General features: G+C 35.3%; 1 protein-coding gene across 1 annotated transcript; it reads right to left on the bottom strand.

The window, feature by feature from the left end:
* Positions 1 to 326: 326 nt before the first annotated feature.
* On the bottom strand, positions 327 to 10,786 carry chga (chromogranin A). Its single transcript, XM_016516662.1, has 8 exons — positions 10,524 to 10,786; positions 9,740 to 9,789; positions 8,433 to 8,526; positions 6,794 to 6,862; positions 6,457 to 6,540; positions 3,868 to 4,176; positions 1,983 to 2,329; positions 327 to 895 (listed from the first exon to the last, which is right to left on the bottom strand). Exons 1-8 carry the CDS (start codon positions 10,567 to 10,569, stop codon positions 812 to 814), a joined length of 1,083 nt encoding a protein of 360 aa, XP_016372148.1. The 5' UTR covers positions 10,570 to 10,786; the 3' UTR covers positions 327 to 811.
* Between the last annotated feature and the right edge of the window lie 1,794 nt (positions 10,787 to 12,580).

Genomic DNA, 12,580 nt, shown 5'->3' with positions numbered 1-12,580 from the left:
ATAACAGAATTTGCATTTTGGGTGAATTATCCCTGCAATATGATTGACAAATGTGTTAAATCTGCCGTTCTGACAGTGTAATATGTTTGTTAGTCTGTTTTATGCCCATCACGTTATACTTGTACATGATGTATACTTTGTAAATATGTTAATTTTTTTCTTTGGAGACAGTAAAAAGCCTCTAAAATAACATTAATGAATGAAACTGACAATAAAACCAAACTTAAGCATTGAGAATTCTTTGACTGATTGTTTGTGTGCTGTACTGGCATCAGTTATGGGACGCTTTGAGGTTAAGTTCAGACGCACACTTTGCACATTGTGTGGAATCAGTTTGAAACACTTCTTTTTGATCTTTATTTGTTTTCTTGAATCCCAAATAGCATTTCATTACAGTCGTCACCATATCTAATAAAAACATTATTGCCTTTGGATCATAAGACTCCATAATATCAGGAGTAATCTTTCAGATATGTATCCTTATGTATATTAAAATTTCAACCTAGTGTGATAATTCACAGTGGCAAATATTTGATATTAAATGCACTCAAATGCCCAAATTTCTTCAGGAAGCAAGCACAATAAAGCAAAGCAGAGGAGCTGGGAGAAAAAGTGAAGGGACCTCTGAATGTTTGACATCAGAGGAGTTACTTTACGGTTTCATTTTACACATGGAGGGAATGAGCAGAGAATCTGCGGCGCTGAGAGAAGAGAAGAGAAGCAAGAAGGTGAGAGCCTCATCTCCAGTTAACATGCCTTTCTACTGAAGGAGAGATGAAGGGCAAAGTGGAAAGAGAAGAGCTGGAGCGGCTCAGCCTCCTCTCAGATCATGAAGTTTCTGAGCCACACTCTCCAGTTCAGACTCAATGGCAGCCAGACTTTCAATCTCAGCATCCTGATGACAGAAGAGAGAAATTCAGGCCATTAGTGAATTTTAAAATGCTTTATGAACATTTACACATACACGTACACGTACCATTAAAAAGTTTGGGGTCAGTAAAGTTGTTTTAAATACGTTTCTTATTTGCATGTAAGATATTGTGAAATTAATCATTTAAAATAACCGTTTTCTGTTTTAATATATTTTAAAATGTAATTTATTCCTATGATGGCAAAGCTGAATTTTCAGCATCATTACTCCAGTCTTTAGTGTCACAGGATTCTTCAGAAATCATGCTGATATGCTGATTTGGTGTTCAAGAAATATTTCTTATCAATTTTGAAACTAGTTCTACTACTTAATATTTTTGTGGACATTGTGATGCCTTTTTCAAGATTCTTTGATAAATAGAAAGTTTGAAAGAGCATTTATTTGAAATATTTTCTAACATTGTAAACGTCTTTATGGTAAGTTTTGATCAATTTAAGCATTCTTCTAACTTCTAACTTTCAGTAATTTCTTAAAAAAAAAACATTCTGACCCCATTTTCTGTGCATCAAGGAATCATTGTCCAAAAATCTGTTACAATATATTAATTACAAATAAATATATTGGTCGATGTTGGACATTCAATTATGCATATTTATTCCTATTTTTACATGTAGATTACCTTTGTCATCATCTAACACTCAAAGTTAATACTTAAAAAGAAAAAAAATTTGATAACACTCTTAAATATCAAAATGAAGTCATTTTTCATACTGTACAATGTGATGCCTAAATTCATTTGAAACAGTTAAAATGTAGTTTTACATTACAGTTTTTTTTTCTCAGACAAAGAAAGTATAACATATCTATACAAAGCTATAGTATGAGTTCAGATGATTTAGAATTTGAATCATATGGACTATTTTAATGTTCATGATGGTTTTTGTTTTTGTCCTTTTTGGAGCTTGACCAACATGGTCACTATGAACCATGGATTCACTGAAAGAGCCGTGTGAAGAATTTTCAAAAAAAATCTACTTTTGTGCTCCACAGAAAAAGTACTGTTTGTGTTTTGACCTTTAAGAAAACATATTAGGGCACCCAAGTTTCATACCCCTGTCTTTCTGCTGCCGCTGCCCTCTTCATCTCGTTTGTCCTGTGGTTGAGTTTGTGCCATGAGCTGCAGCTCCTGCTCCTCTGGGCTCCTCCACAGCTCCCCCTCTTGATCTTCTCTCTCCTTAGAGTGGTGTGGTGCTTCCCAGTGCTCATCCAGCTTTGGGCTTGCCTCTACTCTCTTATGGGACAATTTGCTCACACGACTCCAGCGCTTCACTCCAACCTCTCTTTTCTTCTCCTCCTCTTCTTTTGAATGTGTTCTCTCCGTTTCAGATCCCTTGTGCTCCTCGCTGTCCTCCATGATGGACTGTTTTACGTCGGGATTCGCTTCATGATCATCTGTGGCTGGAACAAAGTGTGGAAATGGAACAAAGTTATAATTTTTATATTATATCTTCTCTATTTTCTCTATCTCAGTGTCTTCTCTTTCATTATTCTACACACACACACGCATTTATTTCAGTGTAGCATCAGCAAACCCAGCACTTTTCTAAATGAAACGCTTTCTCTTGCCAGCTCACGGCTCACTGCTTGATGCCTCTTATCCTGAAATATAAGCCCCTGTCCTGTCCTTCTATCTGGACTAATGAACAGAGATTCCCAAATCATTGCTTCTATTAACAAACACACTAAAGCAAAGTCACCTGAAAGGTTTGGCATTTTTCACCAAGTTCCTCTGAGATCTGGGGGCCACTTTTAACAAGCTACAGGCAGCTGGCTGATCTGGATGGCCTCCAGCATCAATTATTGAATCGATTCAGCAGGCCACAGTGCAGCGTGGATTTCATTTCATAGAAGAAGGCACTGTCACACCGGCCAGTTCATGGAGCACTGCTAAATTCCCCTATTGATCCTCATTCCCCATCCCTCCTGGCTCTTTTTAACCTCATCGTGTCTTAGACACAATCTCCTGCTGTTATTCCCAACCTCTTCAGCAAAATAAGTTAGTGCCTGTTATATGAATTCTCTGTGGACATCCCTGTTACTCAGTCACACTTTTCAAGGAGTAGTGATTATGTTGCTATTGATCATATGTAGGCGAGTGACAAATCGTTAGTAGGAGTACTATGGCTATTTGTTCATCTGCCGGGTTTAAAGTTGTACACACCTGATCATGGATGGATTATGATACTTTGAGGCCATTCATGTCACAAATGTACTGGCCAAATAAAAATTGTAAATATGCTAAATACCTCAATTTTGAGATGAAAACAAATGACTCTTATGAGCTGGTAGTGAATCAAAAGCATACAGCACAATCAGTGTAGCCTGATTCTTGAAATTACTCTTTTGAGTCAGTTCTTTTAATAAATATAAAAAAAAAATAATAATAATAAAACACACTGCCTTGTGCTATTTACAGCATTAGCAGAGAGAGATTTTTTTTCATATTTAAGCAAAGTGGACATTATAGCTAGAATACACCCAAAACTGAATCAAACTGGAATGAAATCGGAACTGAATTTAAATCTAATTTAATCGAGAGTGTCGGAATCGGAATAAATCAGGAAATCTAGTAGTATAGAACATCAGTGTGTTCTGTTGGCTCTGTGGAGGAGCCTAGAACAAGTGAAATTTCTCATTTCTTTGTGTATTTCACATTGTGGCAGTAGTTTCTGGCACACATTCAAGCACTATTCATCCATCAATTGTACATCTGCAGTGGCTTGTTTCCAGGTATCGAGCCATCACAAGCTTCTCAGCAGGAGGTCCCTGAATTTGAGAGGTCCCAGGCCGGTAATGCGTAATCATTACACCTAATCTACAGTCAGAATATTGCTTGTTATATCATATCATATCATATCATATCATATCATAATGAACTCAAAGATAAACTCAGAAAGTAGTACATATGGCATGCCACATATCGCATTCATCATTACCATCTTTATGGTAAGCCGGATCATTTTCCTTCTCCTTTTCCAAGCTGGAGTGTTTCTTCTCCTCTTGTTTCTCGTCATCCCTTTTTGTGGCCTCCTCCTGTGACTCTCTCTTCTGCTCTGAGTTTATGGAGTTGGAAATGTGATTGCTAGGACTCTCATCTTCTTCACGCTCCTCTTCCTCAGCAATCTGGTTCTGTTTTTGAGCCTCCTGCTCGGTCTCCTCACTCTCTCTGGAGCTCTCCTCTCCTGCTCCTCTCTTCTGTGCACCTTCTTCTGATTTATCCACGGCAACCAACATTGACTGATCATCTGTAGGATGGTAAAGCATTAATTATATAGTGTTATTCTTTTATTCAGATTTGTGTTCTTCCAAAGCTTTCTGGTGCATTCATATATTATAATAAATTAATATATTCATATATGAAAACAGACAAACAAATAAATGTGAAAAATATAGTGTGAGATATTCTTTTATTCAGATTGGATTTCGTTCAGGTCAGAGCCTTCAGGTTTGATTCATATATGAAATATAATGTGATATATTATTAAGATTTGTTTGCTTTTAGGAAACTAAAAAATAAGGTTCATTAGTTACCATTAGTTAACTACCTTAGTTAACATGAACCAAGCATGAACAATACTCCTACAGCATTTATTAATCTTAGCTAATGTTAATTTCAACATTTATTAATGCATTATTAAAATCAAAAGTTGTGCTTGTTAACATTAGTTAATGCACTGTGAATTAACATGAACTAACAATGAACAACTGTATTTTCATCAACTAACATTAACAAAGATGAATAAATACTGTAATAAATGTATTGTTCATTGTTTGTTCCCGTTAGTTAATACATTAACTAACATTAACTAATGGAACCTTATTGTAAAGTGTTACCGATTCTTCTATGATGATAATATAATAATAATAGAATGAATGAATGAATAAATGAACAAGTAAATAAATAAATGTGAAAAATAATGTGTGATATTCTTTTATTCTGATTTATTCAGGATAATAAAAATAATCACCAAATGAATATGAATTATATAATGTGTGTTATTCTTTTATTGACATTTGTTTCAGTTTATTTCAGGTCTTGATGTTCTGAGCCTTTAGGTTTGATTCATCTGTGATGAATTCTGCTACAGTGCCTTTTAATGAAAGTGGAACAGACTGTTTAAATGTTTTTTCTTTGGATAAATCTGTCTGACCTCAGCAGTGCAGTACTTGCAAAAGAACATATAGATGGTGTGTTCAAAATATGTTAACCTCGGGAAAAAGGTCACACTGTGACCACTGACTGCTTACCTCCCTGAATAAGGAGAGTGCCATGGCTTAATATGAGTCGAGTTGGATGCACTGCTTAGGATGAAAATGTATTTTCAATGCAAATAGATCATAGAAATAGATGACACAATTTTCAAGGTCAGCACTTTTGAATGCGGTCAAATGAAAAGTACACTGACAACAACCCACTCACAAATTAAGGGGTAGTTTAAAACATAATCAGTGTTTTACTTGACTCTGACACGAAGTACCGAATGATTTTTAGCACCCACACATTTGTGCCCACAGACTTGAGCTATGACATACTCAAGACAAAAGTCCTGGGTGGTGGGCATAAGAAGTTTTACAAGCTCAGGATCATACCACGGGTAGTGTGCAATTTCACAAGCAAAAAACAATTCATACTAGAGAGACAGATGTGCCCTCTGCCCTGATTCTGTCAGAATGCTGCAAAGTGCAGCTCTATAGAGCAGAACACAGTGATTCACACTAAAATGTGCTTTGAGAGTACTGGATGACTGTCTACTGTCCTTTGAAGGGTGAAAAGCAATGCTAAATCAAAGTAGCATGCTTTCTTTGACAGAATTTATTCTAAGATTAGAACAAACTCACATAAAATGTAAAAAAAAAAAAATACCCACAACAACCCATATGCAAATGTAATATACAGTATATACATATATTAAATGACCATATATTGTCATAAGAAGTAAAAACTTGAGATACCTATTAGAAATTGGAACAATATATTAACATATATCTATACCATACAAATATGTAAATTTTTGGACATATATGTACATATATATCCATCCTAAAATCCATCAATACATGTCAATATTATATACGGTAAGTAAATGTAAAACATTTATTACAAAACATTTATTACAAAAACCTATGTAAATGTACAAATGTTTGTATGTTGTTTCAATAGTTTCATACATAAATAAAAAAAAAATATATATTGTTGACATATATGGTTGCTACAAATAATACCATATGAAAAACTCATCATATAGATATTATTAACATATGTACATATACAAAATTTACTATAGAAATTTTATATATGATATAAAATTATGTCTTCGTCTACTTAGAGAATGTACGTATGAGAAAAAACTATTTATATCACCTTATAGGTAACATATATGGCAATATTACTCCTGATATAGGGCAATATGTGTCATATATAACATTTCAGTATGGGAATATAAATAAATAAATAAAGATGTAACAGACTAGCATAGAGTCATGTAGCAATTAATGTGGATTATAGTATAGTGGATTAATCTCACCTGCAGTTTTCTTCATGTCTCTAGAGAGGCTGGTCACATGATCAGGTGTGTCTCCGGGGTGTTTCTGTGCTCTTTCACTGGCTCCTGAGAAGCAGTTTGGTTGAGACACGGTCACAAGTGGACATAGCAGCTTCTTGGCAATAAAACAGAATCTATGGATTCTCTATCAGAGTTCATCAGCAGTGTTATACGATATCTGCTATACATTTCAAATGACCTACTGCTGCCAGAGAAGCCATTAGGAGCCAACTATCATTCTGCTGCCATTAACATTTCTCCATAGGAAACAGAGTTGGTTCATGCTGTCCCAATCAGATCTGGAGCATCTGCCTCTTACCTTCCACAGCGATATCTTGCAGCTCTTGCAGAAAGTTGCGGTGGCGCAGGATGCTCACAAGCCTGTCATCTGGAAAATACACAGTACACATCACACACAGTTCCAAACTCCAAACCCTATTTTTAGCAGTCAGCACTTTACTTTATTTTTTACATTATTTGCATTAATTGCCCTGAAATGTACTGCCTTCTCCTGAGCAGCACTATTAATCATCAGGCCCGCTGAGAGAGAGAAGAAAGAAAGTGAAAGCAATAAAGAGGGGGAGAGGAGAGATTTGTGTTGAATTAACGTTGAGTCAAGCTTTTCCTTTTTTGCTGACCGACAAAGAGTGAATGCAGAGTCGGCTGCTCACTCTGTGGCAATGTTATTCACTCTACTCCTTACTTTCTCTCTCAAAATGTCTGTCGCCTTATTTCTCTGCCAAGCTTCTGCCGAAACTGACAGCTGTAGTTGCCAGAATATTACTGCAAAAAATACAGAATTGTATTTGTTTTAGTTATTTTAGTTCATCAAGTTAAACTAAATTAAAATGAGAAATGTTGCCTTGGCAACTTGCTGAAATAAAAACAAACAAACAAACTTTTTTTTTTTTTTTTTTTTACATTTTCTTTTATTTCAGTTAACATTTATTTTATTTCAAGTAGTGATTTTTATGTTTTTTAGTTTCAGTTTTAGTTAACTGTGATTACCGTACTGTATATTTTACAGTTACTAACTGTATGTCTTTTAATAATACAATTTTAACACACTAAATTATTTGAACTATTTAATTATTTTTCTTACTGTATTAATAATAAAAAGGTGGTTTTAAACACTGAATCTTGGGGATGTCCCTTTCCCTATGAATTATAAGGTGGTACATTCTATATACGGTGATTTATTCTTTTTATTTTAAAAAATTTAATAATTATAATTGTAACAATATTTTGTTAAAATTCAAATTAAATTATATATTTTTAATTAATGTTATAATAATTATCTTATTATTATTATTATTATTATCTATAATATAATATAATTTTACTGTATTTGGTAAGGTAACTAACAGTTAAGTAATTTTTTTTAGTATCGCAATTTTATATACTTCTCCTGTTAAAAATATTGATGTTTTTACAGTGTATTAATGAAATTCTGCTTTTCTCAACTTATTGGTCCTCCTCTTTCTGTCAGTCTCTGTCCTTCACTCTTTTTTTGTCCTAGACTCATTGTGTAAGCCTCTCACAGTGTGTTTGATTTCAGTGTGTTTGTTGTAAGCGTTATCTCAGTAACAATACCTGGCTTGCTAATAGAATGATTTTCTAACTATTAAAGTATCAAGAAAAAAAAGACCCTGCAATGTGGCTGAACAGTGCACGCGGCTTCACACTATGACTCTTCCCATCTTAAATTGTGTTCCAAAGATGAACGAAGGTCTTACGGGTTTGGAACAACATGAGGGTAAGTAATTAATGACTAAATGTTTTGGGTGAACTAACCCTTTAACTTTCGACTATCAGAAACGTGCAGTCACACCAGCAATGATGGCATATATTGATCATATCGGAAAGGTCACTGCTGATGATAAGGAATAAGTGCACCCAAGTGCAGCTTAATATATGGAAATAATAGTAGTCCAGGTGTCACTAATGCAGGCACTCACCAGCGCTGAGGGTTTCAAGGCAGTCCTGGGACACTGGGATGGGATGAGGCTTGGACAGAGCATCTGCAATTACTTCCACAATACACTTCATCACCTATACAAAGACAGAGATAGATCGGGATAGGAAATGGCCTGACATTTTTAAGCTAATTTCTAAATTAGGTGTTGGTGACTTATTTAAATGTTTTTGAAAGAAGTCTCTTATTTTGCATTTTTTGCATTTTTATTTGATCAAAAATACAGTAAAAAAAAAAAGGTAATATTGTAAAATATTATTACAATTTAAAATAATATTTCTATTTGAATATTTTTTCAAATGTAATTTATTCCTGTGATGGCCAAGCTGAATTTGTAGAAGCCATTTCTCCAGTCTTCAGTGTCACATGATCCTTCAGAAATCTTTCAAATATGCGTTTAATAAATGTAATGCATCCTTGTTTTTAAACGGTAGTATGCATAATATATATGGACTCCATGCACTCATGAGATCAATGTGACAGAGGACAGAGATGCAGCATGCCAACAATATCTCAAAACCCCCCATATCTAGCCATCCTTACTGTCTTACATTACACTTTCAATCAATGTCATTTCCTCCTCAGTGCTTTCAACCCTCTCGCCTGTCTCTGCGTATTGTTTGGTGCCACATTCCCCCCCAAAGTCAAACATTTCTCTGCTGTCAGGGAAAAACAGCCTCTCTCAGCAAGGCCAAAGTGTTGCTGAAATGGCATTATCATTTTACCGAGAAGAACTGCATCTGTTTGCAACTTGACATTGCCAATGTCTTTCCCCAATACTTCAGATTTGCACACATTTCTGAATTTTCTAGTGTCAAAACAGACCCTCAGTATGAGAGCCTGTTCTAGTACACCCCCAAAACAAAATCAAGACTTTGTAAAAGAGCATAACAGGACCCCTTTAAGGCGTTTCTCATCGGCAAGGACAAGAAAGAAGCATGTGACAAGCTCAGCTAAGTTAAATGAGTGCAACCCAACTTCAATTTAAGTTTAAAATTAGTTCATCATAGTTTAAAAGCACAGTTTGCAGTCATCTGTAGTTGGTAGCCTCCTCTGAGTAAGCACACATGGCACCAGCTGTCACTAAGCTGAAATCGTGTTGTTGAGTCACTGTCTCACTTGTGCTGTTTTTCTCCACACTTCCTGACAACATGGACTATGGCTGCTGCCATTCTGTGCATCCTTATGTTCAAAAAGGCTGCTCCAAATATACATTAAAATAATATTGTACAGTAGTGAAGCTAAACTCAAACATTTAGTTTGTTAAGAAAATGATTTATAAGCTCATACCTTCACATCCTTATCATCCATGTGACCTGGATAGACAGGTACCGAGAAGACTAGAAATAGACAGATAGCTTTGATAAGCAAAAACACAATGCTATAAAAAAAAAAATTATATAACAAATCAACCTATACTTAACCCTGGGTTAACTAAATGTCTTTTTAAACCCTGGGTGAAGGCTAGTTTTAATCTTTTGGTTAAGTAACAAAGGTAGGCGAGTCGTTTAGCAACAGACAACCAATCATAAACTGCTTCAGAGCTCATCTCATTAAATATTCATGTTCTTTGTACAGTCGCAGAAACTTTCACGCGCTGTTTGTAATCTGAGGAAAACCGTTAAAATGTCGAACAACGACGGTAAACGGTAGGTTATAAAACAACCAGAGTGGATCTACGTGGGGAGATTTACACAGATACAGTAGACATGCGGGTTATTAAAACTGGTCGCTTGCTGTATTGTCTAATTAATGTTAATGGATTTATAAATATGTAAATAAGAACGTTAACCCCGGGTTTACAATGAGAAATCTCGAAGATGATTAATTACTAAAGACGAAGTATTAGCCTACCACAAAGCATGTAACAAGATAAACCACGATTACGTTGTCAAGTGTGAAAAGCCTTTTGTGCTCCTCACAAGTGTTTTATCCGCTGTCCTTGGTGCTGACAGAGACATGGCACATGTATTAAATGTACAGTCAACAGAATCAATACATAATCCAAAATGCCATTAAGTATTCCCACAATAACTTAACACGTTACGTGGTTATTTGTACATCTTACACTTACCAAAATTCACCAGCAACACGAGACCAGCGCATCCTCGTGCGATCATTTTCGTAATGCGAAGTGCAGCCAACCGTTCTGTTTAAAAGTGATGAACCGTCGTGCCAGAGGAAAGCGAATGAACGCTAGTACTTTCCTTTCCTCGTAGTGAATGAAAACACTCGCTGATTTATGGATGCATTATGCGCAAAAGGCGCCTGCTCTTATTTGTTTCGCCGGATCACAATGCTTCAATGTCACTACTCACTACCGCAGCGATGCCGCCTTCATATAGAAGACTTGATGGAGAGGAAATGACATCAGTATGAAATACAGCCGCTTAGTTCACCATCCCCTAAATGGTAAAGGAAAAAAAGTTTACAATAATATTAATTATTATTATATGCATATACGGATGCAAACAACTGCTTTAATTTTGCTTTAATTTCATGCATTGAATTATTTAAATATATTTATACCTAGTAATAATTCACACTATACATACTCAGTATACAAGTAGCAGAATGCTTTTCAATATTTGGGGTCCCATATTTTGTAGAAGGGTGTGTTGGGTCGTCTAAATAACCCCACCCCCACCCCCCCCACACACACAATTTTTCTCAATGTAAAATGCATCACATCATTAAGCCTTTGCTTGATTTTTAATCTATTAATATTCTGCTTGAGACCAAAGGCAAGCAAAAGCATAAGCATCTTCTTATTATAACATCACCCTTTCCTGAAACTCCAACTCTAGGCATTTCAAAACAAGGCTGTAGCTTAATTTTTTTTTCTTTTTAAATCAAAATTTATAATCAAGGAAGGGCCCAAAATATAATATGGGTCAAAACTGCTTTAGGAAACTCAGATATATCACTCAGATATATCACCCATACAGATGTTTTATTAGTTGAAGTTTCATCAAGATCCCATGCATTAATCAAATAAAATGGCTTTGAGCGCAAGAAGATCGTGATTTCCACTAAAATGTCTGTACAATCAAATATTAAAGTAAAAAACATATTGTAGTGATTTGTTCCCTAATGAAGCAAAACAAATGGCGGGCTGTTTGGCATGAATCTTTTTGTTGAATACCAAACAGAAGTCGGTCAGTAGTGCCCGCTATTCAAAACAGAAAGTAATTCAATTAGAAAGGGACTGCATTAAACATTGGCATAGACAGTAAATGATGGACCTCAGGGGAACCATATGTGATTTCCCCACCAACTAATTTATTGAACACAGTAAAGATGCATTAGAAAGAGAGTGGCTGGAGATGAAAGAGAGTAAATGTGAGCAGGAAGCAGATTATTAGATATGGGAGAGCAGTCATGCAATTACTTACTATACAGCATTCATTGCTCCTCTACGTGTTGTGTGGGTTTTCGATTCACATGCAGATCTGATAAAACGCTTCAGTTTAATTATTTGTTTATCACTTATTCTTTTATGTTTAATAGTTTGCTTTGTTGGAAATATGCTTTCTTTGTTAATTCCAATACATGGATAATGTCCTTGCAGCTCATGAAAACAATATATCAGCCACTCATTGTGCATCTAAACAAGCCATTCAGACTTCATTTATCATTTTATTCATAGGCTACCTTAGAGGGCTCTGATAATGTGCACATTAGAAGCAGCTGTTTACACATTTTACCCCTGTTGAGGAAAATTATATCGAGTTAAACAGATACATTGCAGAAAGGCAAGAAATTCGAGGCAGCAGACATGTTGACCACTGATTTGTAATGAGAAGATAATGCAATTTCTCTATTCTGGACACACTAAAATTGAATGAAAATCGAACAGTCAGTAGGAGTACGAGTACGTGCTTGTGATGTATTGCATCTAATTTCCTTCAGAGAGGAAATGATGTATTGCTTACTGTTTACATAAGTTTGAAGTGGAAAAAAAAAAACATACAATTTGTCACATTTGCTCCTGAGTTTTGCAATCTTTTTTTCCCCTAGTAGTGAAGTTATATTAAAATGCATAAATTCTACTTTTTCCCTGTGGAAATACTCAAAGCTGTACATTGCTGTTTTATTCGGTCATCTATTTTATTCAACCAGATATATTTT

This window comes from Sinocyclocheilus rhinocerous, unplaced genomic scaffold (assembly GCF_001515625.1).
Source record: "Sinocyclocheilus rhinocerous isolate Xijiao unplaced genomic scaffold, SAMN03320098_v1.1 scaffold1169, whole genome shotgun sequence".
NCBI classification, from domain to species: domain Eukaryota; kingdom Metazoa; phylum Chordata; class Actinopteri; order Cypriniformes; family Cyprinidae; genus Sinocyclocheilus; species Sinocyclocheilus rhinocerous.
Note: the sequence above shows the minus strand (reverse complement) of the source record. Positions and strands in the feature narration are given on the sequence as shown.